The sequence below is a fragment of the Anguilla rostrata genome, chromosome 11, assembly GCF_018555375.3.
Source record: "Anguilla rostrata isolate EN2019 chromosome 11, ASM1855537v3, whole genome shotgun sequence".
NCBI classification, from domain to species: domain Eukaryota; kingdom Metazoa; phylum Chordata; class Actinopteri; order Anguilliformes; family Anguillidae; genus Anguilla; species Anguilla rostrata.
This window is the reverse complement of record NC_057943.1, coordinates 2,181,470-2,198,969: the sequence shown is the minus strand read 5'-3', so window position 1 is coordinate 2,198,969 and position 17,500 is coordinate 2,181,470. Positions and strand designations below refer to the sequence as shown.

General features: G+C 46.4%; 3 protein-coding genes across 21 annotated transcripts in view; all 3 read right to left on the bottom strand.

The window, feature by feature from the left end:
- Positions 1-9,231, bottom strand: part of LOC135235192 (matrix remodeling-associated protein 8-like) — a 19,207-nt gene extending 9,976 nt beyond the window's left edge. The window contains exons 1-5 of one of the 2 annotated variants that reach the window (XM_064300465.1): positions 8,904-9,231; positions 4,055-4,081; positions 3,234-3,536; positions 2,403-2,504; positions 1,741-2,199 (exon numbers count right to left, since the gene is read on the bottom strand). In XM_064300465.1, the coding sequence (XP_064156535.1) occupies positions 1,741-2,199; positions 2,403-2,504; positions 3,234-3,536; positions 4,055-4,081; positions 8,904-8,958 (946 nt within the window). In that variant the 5' untranslated portion in view covers positions 8,959-9,231. The remainder of the gene's footprint in view (positions 1-1,740; positions 2,200-2,402; positions 2,505-3,233; positions 3,537-4,054; positions 4,082-8,903) is intronic. The other variant, XM_064300466.1, reaches the window with a different exon arrangement.
- A 991-nt stretch (positions 9,232-10,222) lies between these two features.
- Positions 10,223-14,249, bottom strand: aurkaip1 (aurora kinase A interacting protein 1). Of its 3 annotated transcripts, none has more exons than XM_064300472.1 (5): positions 14,089-14,249; positions 13,442-13,549; positions 12,598-13,094; positions 10,801-10,961; positions 10,223-10,763 (listed from the first exon to the last, which is right to left on the bottom strand). In XM_064300472.1, exons 2-4 carry the CDS (start codon positions 13,491-13,493, stop codon positions 10,845-10,847), a joined length of 666 nt encoding a protein of 221 aa, XP_064156542.1. In that variant the 5' UTR covers positions 13,494-13,549; positions 14,089-14,249; the 3' UTR covers positions 10,223-10,763; positions 10,801-10,844. The 3 variants fall into 3 exon arrangements, with proteins under 3 accessions (XP_064156542.1, XP_064156543.1, XP_064156541.1); XM_064300473.1 differs by having other exon boundaries at positions 10,223-10,762; positions 10,865-10,961; XM_064300471.1 differs by having other exon boundaries at positions 10,223-10,961; positions 14,089-14,248.
- Positions 14,250-15,236: 987 nt separating this feature from the next.
- rap1gapa (RAP1 GTPase activating protein a) overlaps positions 15,237-17,500 on the bottom strand; it is a 143,937-nt gene continuing 141,673 nt past the window's right edge. For all 16 annotated transcript variants that reach the window (XM_064300447.1, XM_064300446.1, XM_064300448.1 and 13 more), the window contains one exon: positions 15,237-17,500. This exon is cut by the window's right edge and continues 1,183 nt beyond it. The gene's annotated coding sequence lies outside the window, so the exon portion shown is untranslated.

Genomic DNA, 17,500 nt, shown 5'->3' with positions numbered 1-17,500 from the left:
TGCAACACATAAATTGTATATTTGTAACACAAAAGCAGTAACTTTGACAGAACAAAAGGGGTTGAAAGTAACAAAAGTGGGAATGCGAAATGTGTGTTGGATATTAACCAAGCCGGTAACTAGAAGGGAGATATGGCCAGCTTTCCTTTTCTCCATCGGTAATCAAACAGAAGACCTGTCATGTCCTATCCTCCCCTTTTGCCTCTCTCCCTCCCTCCCTTTTCTCTCCCTCCACTCGCTCCTTCCCCTCTCCCCCTCTCTGCCCCTGGGTTCCTGTTAAGTCCCCTGGGAAAGCTCCAGTCTCAGTGCGAACATTCACTGCTGCAGAGGCGGAAAAGGAGCCTCTATTCCAGTGAAAAGGAGCCTCTAGTCCAGTAAATGCCATTTCATTAGTGCTTTTTGCAGAAAACAGCTTAGTGACAAAAGACGACCTCCCTCTCCTGCCACCTCCCCTCTCTCATGTATCTGTGGAGGAGTCCCCAGCTCCCTCTCATTTTCATTTTTCACCCAAATAAAATAAACTCCTCCTCTGCAGAAACTGAAAAACAAACCATTAGGCCCCACTGAGAGAGAGATCTATAGATTTCTTTAATATTCACTGAACGCAACTATTGAATGTTCTTTCTCTTCATAATTACATACTTGATATACTATTTCATGATTAAAGACATCCCACAAATCTGTCATAGACCCCATAATAGATTTTGCAGTAATTATTTTAATTAGAAGATCTTTTATTACCTTTAACTTTGTAATTGTAGCTTCTATAATTGTCATGACAATACAATTGCTATGTCAACAATAAAAGCTTTGTCAATTTATACTGTACAATGTATCACCCCCGTAAAGTGTGGATATTGATAAATTGAGAGAGACAGAAGAGAGAGAGAGAGAGAGAGTTGCAGCAGGAAGACGGAGAGCATGAAACAGAAGGAATTGAGGAAAACAACAAAACTCAGGAATGTTTACTATCCCTCGAAAGAACTCCTCGTTCATGTTTTCCCCGCTACGTTTCTCAGTGTTCATACAAAAAAAACACAGCGTCATTAAAAAAATGTTTGCAGATAAATCGTAAACTGTTTGGGAGGGAGCAGAAGTTACGCTTGAAGACAAAAACAGGTTTCGACACCGGGGTTTGGGGTTTGGGGTTTGGGCAAAGCACCAGCGCGTCTCCCTCCCCCGCCAGAAGGGAGAGGGAACGAAGGAGGGATGGAGGGAGGGAGAGAGGGAGGGAGCTGTCTGGAAAAGAGGAGTGCTGCTATTACAGATAGTTCACACCCCCAACCCCTCCACCCCATCCCCCCCCCCCAAATAAAAAGAAGAAAAACCCTCTCACACTGCATTCTGAGGAGAGAAGGAAACATGGCAAGGCAGAGAGAGAGGGGGAGAGGGAGAGAGAGATGGAGGAAGCGAGAGGGGGAGAGGGAGAGAAAACCGAAAACCTTCAGCGGGCCAAAAGTAGAAACTGAAAGGAGGAGGAATGAAACAAGAGGGAGAGGAAGGAAGAATGTCTGAGAAAAAAACTGAGGGACAAAGGGATGGGGGAGGGTGAGGGGATGGAAGGACAGGGAAAAGGAACGGAGAGATGGGGGGACGGGGGGATGAGAGGACAGAAGAACAGGGGGATGGACGGACAGGGGGCTGGAGGGTTGGGGGACGGAGGGACAGGGGGACAGAGGGATGGGGGACTGGGGGATGAGGTAACAGGGGGACGTGGGGGGACGAGAGGGGGGTTCTTACGCGGGCTGTTGTTGGGCATGCTGAGCGGCAGGTCCGAGGGGGGCGCCGGGGGAAGGGGGGGGCCCACGATGAGCCTGTAGACGCGGCGCTCGTGCAGGCCGCAGTAGTGGTGCAGCAGGTTGCAGGAGTACAGGCCGCGGTCCGAGGGCTGCAGGTTCGAGACGGTGAGCGAGAAGTCGCCCTGGGCGAAGGCGCCGGCGGAGACGTTCATCCTGCCGTGCAGGAAGTGGGGGCCGTACTCGCGGTGCTCGCCGGACGCGTACAGGTCCACCAGCCGGTCCGCACCCCCCCGCCGCACCCCCGGGGGCTGCCAGTCCCAGTGTGCCACCTGCTCCTCGTCCTCCCGGCTCGGGTCCATCCACACCGCCCGCCGGTTCACACACGGCAGGACCACGGTGCTGCCCAGCAGGACCACGAACACGGTCTGCTCCCCGTCCCAGAACCGCTTCTGCTTACGAGCTGGGGGGGGAGGGGGGGTTAGAGCAGTGTTACTGTAACAGCAGAACCACGAACACGTCTGCCCGTCCAGAACCGCTTCTCTACGCGTGGAGGGGGCAAGGGGGTAGAGCAGTGTTACTGTACACGGCAGAGGAGGTGGGCAGCTCTTTAAAAACCCAAACAGGGGTGAAAGGGAGGGGGGTGAGCGGGGGGTGGGGGCTTACGTGATTTGGTGACGTTGAGCTGCACCTTCAGGGACTCCTGCAGGTTGCAGTAGTGGTGGTGCAGGTTACAGGTGTAGGTGCCCCTGTCATTCATCCCCACATCTGCACAGACAGACAGACAGACAGACAGGCAGGCAGACAGGCAGGCAGGCAGGCAGATAGACAGACAGACAGACAGACAGACAGACAGACAGACAGACAGACAGGCAGGCAGGCAGGCAGGCAGCCGGACAGACCAACAGACAAACAGACAGGCAGACAGGCAGCCAGACAGAAAGACACACAGACAGACCAGAGACAGACCACAGACAAACCAACAGACAGAAAGACACAGACAGGCAGACAGACCAGAGCCAGACCAACAGACAGAAAGACACACAAACAGACAGACAGACAGACCAGAGACAGACCACAGACAGACCAACAGACAGACAGAAATATAATTTTACTGGTTTTTAAATCCAACTCATCTGTATGAAACCAGGCTACAGAAACCAAAAGCAAAAATCTGAAAGGAAATAATGTTTTTAAAAAATCCATGTGGAAAAGGACACTGTAATTTTTGGTGCATTACACTCAAGCTTTTCCTTCATGCAAACTAGAGCCAGATATGACGTGAGATCAAATAAAATATGAATCAGCTCACTCCTCACACAAACCCAAAATCTCAAACAGAAGGAAAGATTGTATCGAGGAACAAGACATTATTGCCGTGAATAGAAACCGTGCAGATGGCCATTAGTGTGCCATATCTGTGGGATCACTAATGTTAACCAGGACGCACATGATCTGAATGGCAGCTGTGCCACTTCGAGAGACAAGCGGACGCACCGCGGATGGTGAGGGAGAAGTTTCCGTTGGCGAAGGCCGTCTTGGACAGGGTGACGCGGCCCTTGTTGAAGCCGTTGTAGATGCGCTGCCTCCCGGTGGAGAACATGTCGACGACGCGCTCCACGGAGTGCTCGGGCCCGGCGTGGAACAGGTCCCAGTGCACCACGCGCTGCCGGTCCTTCCGCTGGTCTCTGGACCGCACCATCAGCGGGTTCTGGCACTGCAGTACCACCTCCGAGCCCGCGGGGGCGCTGATGTTCCGCGCCTCCGCCACCACGGTCGTCCTCCTGCTCTGCCCCAACACTGACACCGCACACACACACGGACAGGCACGCACACACACACACACACACGCACGCACGCACACGCATGCACACACGTGGGCGCAACAAACATATGCACACACACACGCATGCACACAGACATACATGCATACATACATGCACGCACGCAGACACATTTGTACACACAAACACAAACATACACATACAAAACCCATAAGAGTAAATGTGCAGTGTAACACTTACGGGGACTGACTTCAAGACCATTATCAGACTTACAGACTTACACACATACAGTGTTACAGTTGTTTGATTTCCATTTCTCATTCAGCATTATTGACTGCATATATTGTGTAACTTACACGCTCATATATATGTTTTCAGTAATCATAACATCGTTGTTAAACAATGTTAAACATTTAATAAATCCAAGGTTTCCACTGAGACAATGTGGCGTACAGACTGGAGAGCTCTTCGTGGGCATGGAGCAGGATACAGGCTACAGGCAAATAAACAGAGTGGGTTGTCAAGACAACTTACCGTCTGTGAAGAGGATGGCAGCAGAAACTGGAAAATAAGAAATAAAAGATGAGAAGGAAAACCATGCAGCATAAAATGTATAGCACAAGTAGTACATTATAGCACAGCAATGGTCAGAAAAAAAGCTATGCACCTCCTTCATAAAGGAGTTATATCGCTACATAACAGCTTCATAAGCTTTGCATAGACACTCATAAATGCTTATTTAAATGAACACAAAATGGCATATGGAATATTTGCGGTTACTGACAAAAGTATTTATGAATGAATAATTTGTGCTTATGTATAAATACGAAGACACAATTGTACATTTAAAGCACATTCAACAGCAGAATAGGCCCTTCTTAAAAATTTCTTACACATCTGTTTGCCACATGCAGACACAGACAAATGCACCACACAGTTCAGCATAAGTCAGTTTGAGCCCAGCAATAAATCTTTTTGTTGTAATATTAATTTAACGATTGAGGAAGGCTGGGGTATGAGAAGATTGTGCTACCTTTTCTAAGTTAGACGTTAAAAGGTATTAATTAAAAACTGGAATAGGGTGTGTGTATGTGGGGGGGAGGGGTCTGTGTGGGGTCATCTTCTAATTCTGCAGAATTTGTGGTGCAGAACAACAGAGAGAAATAAGAACGTATAAAGCAAAATAAATAAACATAAAACTTAAAAAATAACACCCTGCTTCTGATCAAAGAACAAAAACAATCAAACTTTCTTTTCTGAGTGAGTTCATGTATGTACATTTCTCTCTCAGACACTGAACATATACGCATGTACCTGTGAAGGACCGATATACACAGTAAGTGTGCTAACACTAACACTAATGCTAACGCTAATGCTAACGCTAACACCAATGCTAACGTTAATGCTAACGCTAACCCAGAAGCTGTGCAGAGCACAGTGCTGCCGTTCTCGCACAGCTGGATTCTGGCAATGCTAATCACACTGAGGACAAAGTGTGGTCAGCTCTCACATGCCTGCTACTGCGCACAGACACATTAGTCCAGCACACACATCAACGTCTCTTTGTGCGCTGACGTAAGCATTGGCCAGTTTTCCCAGAAAACAAAAAACCTTGTAATCTTGCTGCAGTACAGATCTCCATTTCTAAAAAAAAAAAACAAACGAAAACTTCCCTTGAACTCCAGCTGAATATAAATCTGCATGAGTGTGAGCTTATACGCACACAAGAGCCTCAATGCGTGCGTGTGTGTGTGTGTAATAGCCTTTTATCTCAAGGGCAGAACAGTTTAGAGACATAAGAGGACAGGAGGGTAAATATTAAACACAGGGTTTGGGAGCCACAGCTGGATTAGGGTGAAGCCCCTCAGCCCAATCCTCATCCCAAATTCCAAGCGTGTGGAAGAGCAGGACAGAGCAAATAATGTACTTACATTCGTGCACCCCCCTGCCCGCCGCCCGCTCGCAGCCCCCCGGCCCGCCCCGCCCCCCCCCCGCTCTGCCCCAGATTGGCCACAGCAGCCCATGTTCTCCACCAGCGGCGGGTCTGCATGGCGTCAGGACCGTGACTCCGAGGAGACAGACACCGACGTAAAGATAAAAATAAATAAATAAATAAAAAACCCAGCTGCGCTCAAGGAGCATTGCCCAAGCCTCTCGCTGATTAGTAAGACGTGTTCGAGGAATCTGAGCAGCACAATTACCCCTATGATGGGAATGGGGGGGTTGGGAGGCGAGGGGGGGTCAGTGAGTGCACAGTATACTGCACAACATCAGCATTAGGCAACACATGCTGCAGCGAGTTGGGGGGAGGGTGGGTGGGGGGGGAGTTTACATTATGGATTTTTTTTTAAACAGACTTAGCAGATGCTCTTGTGCAAATCTGTACAGCTTTTCATTTTTAGCACACAGGTTTACCCAGCTGGTCACGGAAGCTATTGAGGCTACGTGCCCAGCTCAAGGGCACAATAACAGCCAGTGTGCCTGGAGACTGAAGCAGCGATCTGTGAGTTACACCTGCGGCTCCTGTACCATTACACTGATCTGTGAGTTACACCTGCGGCTCCTGTACCATTAACACTGCACCGCCACAACTGGACCGAGGAGGTCCTGCAGACGGTGTTCAGCGTGTTTGTTAAATGGCGTGTTATATTACCGAATTACTGCCACAGCTGGGGAGTCCATTTCCTGCAGAGGAATCTAAAAACCGTTCCAACTTCCCACTGGGATCAAACCGGATTCAATTCACATCAACTCAACCGTGTGAGTGTGATCTCAGCGCTTCAGCATTACACAAACCGAACATACATCTGTGCATCATATAAGTAAATAAACGAACTGATTCTTCTTCTAATTAAATTATTTCCTTTCCACCGTCAATTAAGGCCATAGGAACAAGACGCATGGATTCTTCAGCCAATCAACAACTTGGATGAATCATGGATGCTGAAACACAACAATAACCAGGGACAGTGGCTCATTCTCACTGTCACCTCGACGTACCTACTGTCTTGTTGTATCTGCTTCTTTTTTTTTTTTTTTTGGTGAGCCCTAAAGGGAGCACACAACCTGGATGCGTATAGCACCTTAAGACCCTGTGGGGATGCGAGGCGCAGCGCAGAAAGGGGAGCAGAGTGTAGGATAACGGTTTGGAAGCTGGACCTGTAACCCAATGGGTGCGGGTTCGATCCTCAGCCAAGGCGCCACTGGGGTACCCTCGAACGTGTTGAGCAAGACGTACCCCAACTGCTTCGAGAACATCCAGCTGTATTTAAAGGACTGTATGTAAAGAGACTCAATCTGTGAAAGTCTGTCTGGGTATGAGTGTGTCTGCTAAACACCAAGATGTAAATAAAAGCCGGAAGGTTAAGGGGAAACTGTGCGATGGGATTGTACAAGATGAGTCTCTGTATTGGGATTGTAGAAGATGGGTCTACAGAGTCTGTGCTGCAGGTTGACTTTGGGAAAGAATTCCATGCTCCGTTGGCAGCTTTATATAGTCTAAAGGAAACATAAACATTCCGAGACAAATTCCATCATGCCACCCAAAGCCTGTCTGGATCTCTTCCACCCCTATACCCCCCCCCCCCCCCACACTCCACACCACCACCCACAAACCTCTTCTCCTACAGTACAGAAAGTCCTAGAAGCTTCACCATCGTCTCCTCTTTACAAATCCCCCAGCATCAGTTCACTGTTAGAACTTTCCAGAAGAGTATATGCTGTATAATTACATAGCTTTGAGGTTAGGTGGCTCGTTGGGTGGGTTGGGGGGAAAGGGAGGGGGGCACCAAACACTACCACCATACCTCTAACTCAAAACACATTCCCATAAAATCATCAGAGAATCTCAACAGCAGATCACAACCAGGCACGCTCGGCCTCCCCAGGAACAGGAAGAACAGCAGCTTAGAGACGATACAAAATCCATTCACGGTGGAAGCTTCTGTCACTACGGCGCAGTGGCACAGTAAAACATTTTAGACGGGATAAAATAGGACTCCACCAGAACAAAAAAGCAGACAGAGCTGATTTAACACCGGGCACTCTGGTGTGCGCATTTGCCAAATATTCACTGCAGCTGTTTGGACATTTTATGTGATCGAGGGCTGTTTTTTTTATGCCTGTCGTGCATGCTAAGCTAAGACTGCATGGTAATCTAACCGCAATAAAAAAAGTCTTTCAGTCAGGTATGCCCTGATAAACGGGACCGCCAGATCTACAAGCGACATTCCTGCGCTTAACTGATCTGGTGAGGAAACACAGACCCAAAACCCGGCTGAAGTCCTTTAGTATGTATAAAAAAAGTTTCGATGCGGTGCGTTTAGCGCAGAACTCTGTAGAATCCCTCTTTTGGGCACTGCATTTTATCAGACAGCTATTAAAAACGAACTGCATCGTTGACCTCTGCAAGGTCTGTTTTTCAACCTATTTCACAGAGCGGCCAATGGAAAGTCAATCATCTGCAGCACCTTTCTTATGAATTCACTGCTAGACTGGCTAGTACGCTCGTGACACTTGACGGTTCACTGCGTAAAACTAGGTGGTCCAGCTCAGTCTCCCCTAAAGCTGAAAATAAATGTAGGAGATTAAACATGGAGAAACCGTTACGCACGGTGTCTCGCTGATCTTACACATCATTTATCTTGCAGCATGATGCTTTGTTTACTGCAGTCACACAGGTTAATAACCTTCCGCGAGACTTTCTAAACCTGTGGCACGATTTTATTTTTTCCAGCGCCCCGGCTAGAATTCAGCTCAAGGCCTTTTAGAGATCGCAGGTTAATGCACTGATTCAGCTTCTGTTGAGTGATATCCCCTTGCCTGTGGATTTTATGATGACTACTTTATTCCTACTACTATTTATTGGCTAGATTTTTGTGATAAATAAATACAATTCCGATATGCATTTTAATGCCCACTATTAAACATGGGGTTTCAGGCTGACACTACTTTGGAATTTCTTGAAGCGCCCCCCACAAAATAAAAAATAAAAAAATATTTGGAAGACCTCCCTGGAACTTGTGTTCACACAAATGTACGCTGCCTTCATGTTATTCTCATTAGGATGGTCTAAAAAAGGCAGTCCAAAGATAAACGTTTTTTTTGGAACTCTTAGGCTGTTCGTATTGCTGACATGAACATGCACCCAAACGCAATACCACAAACAATACGGTATATGATTAAAATCGTCCCGTACGCTTCTCTACAAGCGCACGACGGACGCAAGTAACCAGTTTGCATCGTCTCCACGCTCCAAATACATATTAACGCATGGATGCTAATAACAGAAAGACAAAACGGAACTTGCATGCTCTTGCGACTACATAAATAACTCTAGTTACAGAACCACAAACAGGATACATATGATGGGACAAATACTTACCCAGAAACAGCAGGAACAGGCGAACGACACAGGCTGTTGCCGTCTCCATCCCCATCCCTGAACTTGACTTTCAGAAAAAGTAGTAATAAAATAAGTCAAATCTGAGACGATAATTAGCGAGGGGACGCGGAAGCTCTTCGGTCGCTCGGAAGTTGGGATGCTCGGGTAGACTCTCTCAGGTCTTCGAAAGTGCGGTGAAGGTTGAAGACACCTGGGCGCGAGCTGTTTGTCGACCAGCAACAACAGCGGTTCTCGTCCGCCGCGTCACGCAGCGCAGCTCCGCCCGCTACTGCCCCGTTTCTGAAATTCAACTCCTCCGCCGTACTTTAGCCGCCACCCCCCCCCCCCCCCCAAGTTCAGTAACCCTGTTATTATTTCCCCAACACTGGATCACACACAACAATCGTCCTCTCTAAACTCGTTTTTTTTTTTTTTACCGTCGACTCTTCATTTCGGGCACGCAACCTATACTGCACGGGTAACTACGGTTACCCCCCTTCACATATCGAGTAATTCATTTTACAGTTAATTTGGAAAACTTTTCGCGCGTTCATTGCTCCCAGGGGAATAATTTCCCCCACACGCTCCCCCCTTCTCACATTTTAATGTGCTATTCGTTTTCGTCATAAAGCCAAGCAGGACAATTTCAGCTGTATTATGAAATTCTCATTATTTATCTGCATAGCACTCAGGGCGCTCAGTGGTTACATGAAATACACCATTTAAAGTACATTTTAACATCATACATTTAATATTATCGTTATGATGGATTATCTATAGCTATATATATATATATATATGCAAAATAAATCACAGGAACCGAAAGCAGCAAGACAGGCTTCAATTGCAAGCTTGAAAAAGGAGTCCTAAGAACTCAAAGTTAGACGTGTAATGAGAATATGGAATATTTCATCGTGTCACGACTGGATGTAAAAAGTAATTCCGATTCTCAATTTAAGGCAGCAAAACTGCAGTTTATAAATAAAAATTTAAAAACCATATCATTTAATTTTGTAGCAATTTCTGTACAAGCACCAGGTCATGTGGTCTGTTTTCTCAAACGACCTGAGAAATTGTTGAAAAAGGACTTCTCCATGTCTCCAGAACAAAGCACGAATCTTTGGCAAAACTTTTTAATTTTCAACGCTGCTGACCCCTAGCGAATCTTTTGTGTGGTTGCATAACAGCCTAAAAATCTAGGCTAAAGCAAAAGAAAGGATTCATTCCCCTCTCAGGAAAAAACAAAAAAAAAACAAATATATTTTTAAAAAATGGTGATGGCTGTTAACTGAGAACCAGATTAAATCACTACAGCTGGATTATTATTCAGGCGAGAAGAACGGTTTATTTATTTCGGGCATCTCCTGTACACAGTGAGCTTGGCTCGAGAGGACAAGCGTAGCACAGCAGGCAGTACCAGCCTGATGCCCCTCAGTGGAGGCAGTGTGCCAGTCTCTGTACACTCCCAGCTGCTGCTCCTGGGGTGAAATCGTTAGTCAGACTCCAGCGAGCACGTGACACGGTACGGAGGTATGGCGGTTTCCAGGTAGTGCACACACGTGTGTTTGTGATGTGTGGTATGGGTATGTGTGCAGGGGTCAGAGAGTACGGCTGGCACAGAGGTCAGACGTGTGTCTGTATCTGTGTGTGTTAAGTGCGTGCGCGTGTGTTGTGTGTATGTGTGTGTGTGAGCGGTTGGTACAGAGGTCTCAGTCTCTTTTGCTCTGGAGTGTGTGTTCGTGTGAGATGGGTTGGTGTGTGTGTGTGTGCGCGCGTGTCTCCGTCTCTCTTGCTCTGGTGAGAGTGTGTGTGTGTGTGTAAGCGGTTGGTACAGAGGTCTCAGTCCTTCTTGCTCTGGTGAGTGTGTCTGTGTATCTCAATCTTTCTTGCTCTGGTGTGTGTGTGTGTGTGTGTTTGTGTGTGTGTGCGCGCGTGCGTGTCTCAGTCCTTCTTGCTCTGGTACTGTCGGACGTAGATCTTGGGCGCGCTCCACCCCTCTGGCGCACTTTTCAGTCCTGCGCGAGTCCAGATCCTCTTCAAGTCCCTCTCGAATCGGATCTGCAGCCCAAACAAGCCGGGTCAGCAGGAGGATCGACCCACAACCCCGCCCCCTCCCCCAAAAAACCACCAACACACGGGACGTCCCACACGTCCCTCACCCCTCAGGGATTAACATTCAGCGGGCAAAATAAGACCCACCACACACTAGCAATCAAACTTCAGATCTCACCGCATAAGTCTAACACCTGAGCAGCCTGACCCATGTTCAGCCTTTCAAACAAACAAAAAAACAAACAAAAAACAAACAAACAAAAAACAAACAAACAAACAAACAAAACAAATATCCATCCATCCATCCATCCATCCATTATCTATACCCGCTTATCCTGGGCAGGTTCGCAGGGGTGCTGGAGCCTATCCCAGCATGCATTGGGCGAGAGGCAGGAATACAGCCTGGACAGGCCACCAATGTATCGCAGGGCAGCCTTCCAAACAAAGGCCCTATTCTTTTGAATTGCCATTGATGAGTAATAACTGCAGTCCAGCCTGGACTGTGATTCAAAAGGACACTAATAAAAGCCCTGATTAAGAGATTTCAGATATTCACAGCATACCGGTTGGTGTACGCTACTGAATTCAGAGAAGTTTAAAATATGAAGAGCAAGAAGAGGGAAAATGCATTAACTTTTAAACGTAGTTCTAGATCAGTGGTAAGCAACCCTGTTCCTGGAGATCTACCGTCCTGTAGGTTTTCACTTCAACCCTAATGTGGTGCATCTAATTCTGCTAATTAGCAGCCCTACAAGGTCTCTAGCTGTTGAATGAGGCGTGCAAAATTAGGACTGTAATAAACTACAGGACGGTAGATCTCCAGGAACAGGGCTGCGGTTAGCACTCTTCTAGGAGGCTAGTCCCTGTGTTTGCAAAGGGAAAAGATTGGATAGTCTGCAGGGTGCCAAAACATGACTGACAGGAACATGGGGCTCAACCCACAGGGGAGTTACTGAAGCTTCACTATCAGGATTGGCTGAACGTCTCATACGCACAGATGTACATACACGCTGTCAAAGTCAAAGCATGCTGTAGTACTGTCCACATTGCCCCTGACCCACCAACGAAACAAATGGTAAATGGACTGCATTTATATATATCCAAAGCACTTTACAATTGATGCCCATACACACACACACTCAACACACCAATTAGGGGTTAGGTGTCTTGCTCAGGGACACGTCGACACACCCTGGACGGGGGATCGAACCAGCAACCCTCCGACTGCCAGACAACCTCTCTTACCTCCTGAGCTGTCGCCCCATACAAATATCCTTGCTTTATTCAAATGAGAAAGTCTAACACGATGCAGAGGCACGATGAGCTCTTCAAGAGAAACTTTGATGGGGGAAAAAATATGTATCTATAGGGGGAGAATGTCGCACACACATATATGCGCATGCACACACACACCCTCCACTCTTACTTGTTTTCTCTTCATGCACACACAGACAGAGACAGACAAACACAGGTACGTACGCACACACACTACGCACACTCACACTACATACACACACAGGTATACGTGCGCATGCGCGCACACACACACACTATCCACTACACACACGCTACGCGCACACACTATACACTACACACTACACACACACGCACACACATGCACACCCCAGCCCTCCCCTCTCACCTGTTTCCTCTTCCTCCGCCCCTCCATCACCTTCCTCCTGAGGAAGGTGGTGCGCTTCATCAGCTTCTTGTACTTGTGTCGGTTCATCTTGCGCCGGCGGATTTCCAGAACGTTCTTGCAGCTCAGCGGGGTGACAGCGGCGGCGCCCTCCCCCTCCTCCCCCCCCAGGACGGGCTCCACAGCGGGGGGCAGCACCCGGGACCCCCCCTCAGGCGCCCCGTCCCCCGGGGGGGGCTGCTGCTGTGGCTGCTCGGCGCCCTGCAGGGGGGGCAGGGAGTAGCGCAGGGAGAGCCAGCTCTCCAGCGGAGACAGCGACAGCTTCCGGGGCACCAGGACCTCCTCCAGCTCGGGGTCAAGGGTCGTCCAGCGCAGGGGGGGCTGCGGGGTCCCGGCGGAGGCTGCGGAGTAGCGGCAGCCCCCGGCGACCACGGGGGACGAACGCGCGGAGCAGAGCAGCTGCACGGCAACACCGGCTGACTGGGGGATCTGCAGAGCACCTGAACGCGCAGAGAAAACCTTTCTGTTACAAACACCGCGCTCAGAACTAAAGAAGAGGCACAGCAACACATTTTTATACACAGCACTAGTAATTGTGAGGAAATCACCATGTCAGCCTTTCCGTGCATTAGATTTGAATGGCTACAATTCTATGCCAGACATACCTTAACATGAGTTTAAGAAATGATAAATAAATGTTAACTTTTATACATATATAAACATGCTCTTTACTAGCTCGAGTTGGATTTAAAACATTGTCTTGCTGCTGTGCGTGCTGTTTCTGTCGGTTTTAAGTATACCAAGTGAAATCACGTGTTTTTCAGTACTCCATACTTTAAGGACTCACCTGGGACCCTAGATATAGCATTCAAGCTCAAGGCCGCCCTCGAAAGAAACATTTTGGCGTGCACTGTAATTCGTGTGAATTCATTAGAAGCAAACGGGCCGCCGTTTCCTGGAAGACAACAACACGAACTTACAATCTAGCCGTTACAAAAGATATTAACAACAGATTCAGAGTGGTTCTGGGCTGTACAGGTTGTAACGATGAACTTTTACGGCAAATTAACCTGCCCCAGATAAAGTGACGAGACTAGCAAACACGGCTAGACTTAAAAGACATTCTGCCTTCACAAACTGTTTAGCTATCCAACGTTCGCTAACTATGATGGTCCATTCTCAAGAGTAGATCGCCTTGCTAGTTAGTTAGCAACCTCATTTAGCCAGAACGTTAACCCAGCGAGCTAGCTAGTTGATGGCTATGATTATGAAATGATTTAACTCAGAGCTAGCTCACTAGCAAGCTACCCATCGACGGCTAACCACGCTAATGCAAGGTAACGCCATCTAGCAGCTATCACACAAGAACAATCTAACGTTAACGCTTGCAAAATGGTAGGAGAAAATAACCATTTTCCAGCATACTAAATATTGTCAAACAAACGTGACTAAATGAAGTAATAAATATCCCATTGCATAATGAAAATTTCTTACCTAGCTAGCCGGCTAGCCGCTATGAAGCCAACTAGCTACCGAGAGTTGTATTTTCTTAATGTTCAATGTGACTCCGAAGCGTCATTTCCTGTCCGACATCTAAAACTTCCCCAAGACATTCTGTGTTCGGTTCCGCAATGACGATGTCGGCAGAAAAAGCGAATTCACTGCATATGGTTCCAGGACACAGACACGCTATACTACGGTACTACGGCGTACAACAAGAACAACAACAACAACAATAATAATAATAATAATAATGATAATAATAATAATAATAATACACTTTTGTAGAACGTTTCAGCAAAAGGTAAAAAATAGAGCTTTTCAATAAAGAACTTGCATGTACTAAATTCACGTGTTCCATCCTATTACTAATGCATATCATGATTTCGATATTGTGAATGCACCTCTTTGCAGCCAAGGGCTTTGTCAAAAAATGTTGTATTTTGCCTTGTATTATGAACTCCTGTTTAATGCTGTGTGTGATCTTTGGAGTACTATAATATGGCCTCTGCACTGATGACCTTAAAACGTGACTACTGTGACCTTCCACAATCCCAGACTGAAATTACATTATGTGCAGATATTATGAGGAAGGACATTTGATGCTTCTCATAAAATGTGATATGGTTTATTTGAGAATGATATTCTCTATTTTGGAAGCTAATAAATATTTATTAAACATTTATTATGAACATCAATTTACTTTATCTCCATAAGCGACCTTGCGATTTGTTCTCAGGTCATATATCATGGTGATTCACCCATGGAGTATTAAGAGCTATCATCTGTCTAGCCCAGTCACAGTGCTGCAAGAAATAAGGTCGCAGTATCATTTTATGGTCAGGTGGCCAACATCGGTCAGATCTTACACAGATTAATTTGTATTTGTCAATATTATGATAAATTATGGTACATTTAATTATCTACTGCAGTCATGACCCGTGTACAAAAGGGGAAATATTTCTTTTTTGCAATCCATCACGAAAGAACTACACAAACTATGAAAACTGAAGTGTTTTTAGCCCTCAGTGCATCTTGAATCCCCGTTACTCCACTCCACAACACATTATAATGGATAAAAAGGCAGTGGTGTACACTGGTGCATGCTGAATAAGACTGAAAAACACTGCACACACAACGGCTCATATACCCAGATTTCTTTATTCCAGTCTTTTTTTTATTCCCTCTGGCATTATTTACAAAAGAAAAAAAGAGCAATATTTACAATAAGACTTTGATACAAGAACTCACTTCAGCATTTTAATAACCCAACAGAACACAAATACAATCATTTGAATGGAGGACAGTGTAGTGCAGAGGTGGGTTGGTGACAGCTTCCGTTTGGGAAGGCCAGCTGTCCGGCGGTCAGTAGAACGGATGGATATGCGCTTCGCTCTACGCCCAGGTGGAGCTACCACACCATAACACGGGAAAACAGATACCGCACAAAATAATGGCCATGTACAAGTTCTTTACACTAGAGGGCGCCACAGGCCTATACGCGGTTTAGAAATCTTGAAAGCATCTAGTCGGTCTACTTAAAAACCATAAAACATTCATGACACCAGCGTAAGAAGCTTCACATGACACAGATTAATCTTACTGATATTGCTAGTCTGTTACCACTGCTTTTTATGCATTACGGAGAAGGTCAAGACTTCTATGATAATTTGACACGATTCATTCTGGAATTGCATTAAATGTTTCGTTTGGCTTCCAGTAGATAAAGTGATATTTCAAGACAAGGGCAGTGACCCAATTCGTAGCATTACATTAGCATAGTGCCAGGCCTGTCTTTGATGCCTGTCTAAAGCCTCGTCGAATCAAACGACGGTCAAACGCGTGCCTTCGCTGACATCATACAGGGAGGTGAGAGGACGATGGTAAGGAGTCAGACGAGGAATGGTTTGTATATATATAAACCGCCTCAGTTCAAATGTACACAGTCTGAATGAGTTTTTCAGGATCGCGCGGCGCGCTATATAAGCTAGCTTCAGTCAGGATGTCCACAGATCTGATACGGGGGTGGAAATAAACGCACATTTCGTCTTTTTCGTGTCTCGCAAAAAACCTCCATCCATACATCTGCTACGGGATATAAAGTCAAATGATCGGTAACAATAAAAAGGGTTGGTTGGTCATTATCCTCCAAATAAATAATCATAAAATCATACTTCTTTTTTTGTTGCTGTTGAAAATATTCATAATGCAAGGCAATTCTCCATAGACATTTTATGGTACCAAAGCTATAGACATATCCTCCTCCTTATGGCTTAAATGCTAAAATGATCACATTAGTTCTACATTCAGACTGATTGCTACTCTGGTGTTTTTTATGTTTGCTTGTGTTTTTTTTCTCACTTATAGCCATGGCAGAGGACGGTAATTCGTTTAAAGGCAACCTCAAAGAACTTCACAGTATCGATGTTACATTTCTATGTTTATTTAGTGCACAGTATTTTTTTGTTTGTTTTTTTGGCCTCGTCTTGGGCGGCCACACTTCATGCAAAGTAAACGAAAGGTCAATAATCGCACAATAAAATAAAACACAGCTACACCTGCTGTTTCGGAGGTCAAACTGACTCGAATGAAAAGCATAAACCACCACCACCACCCACCATAATGGACTTTAGCTGCTATAAAATGGAACATCTCATTAAGAATCCACGTTTGTGTCCTTAGTTTGAGGTGCGAAGCTGCAGGCTGGAGGAGTAGGGCTGTCCGTAGACCACACAAACAAGGCCCCTTCGCTAAAGGTCTGGTCCAGCATAGCTGCAGCTCACGTAGAATCACAAACATAAATGTTGTCACACACAATATGTACATCTGAAAAGAACACATACAATCAAACTGAAATACACAATTCACAATTCAGTTTAAAAAAAAGTGAAGTTTAGATGCGTGTCCTCAGCAGTAGTTACTCTGGATTGGAGGATCCCTGCCCAGGCATTGACAGGGTTCGTGGAGACAGGCACTGCCCAGTAACAGCCTACGTAATGTCAATCAATCACCTCAACTACTTCCCCCCCACGCCTGCACACCTGTGATTCACCTGCCCCACAACACACAGCGTGTGTTTTAAACAAACCGCCACCGTTAACTCGAAAAAAACAGCCGACGGTTGTCTCCCAGAGTGCTTCTGAGAAAACCCTGTCTGCAGAGTCACATCAGAGTCAAGATTTCACCCTGCCTGAGTGAATGGTTCACTAGCATCTGTTTAGAGAAAAAAGCTCAGCCTCAGGCTGTCCTCTTACAAATCACTTTTTAAATATTCAAAACACAACAATCCTCCGGCCTGCAGTTAGTTACTCCATTGTAGGGTGTAGCAGTTTGGGCAGGTTCCTTAGTGCTGGGCAGGCTAGCGTAACTGACACCCGGTAAGCCCCTGTGGCCCAAAACTGTTGTG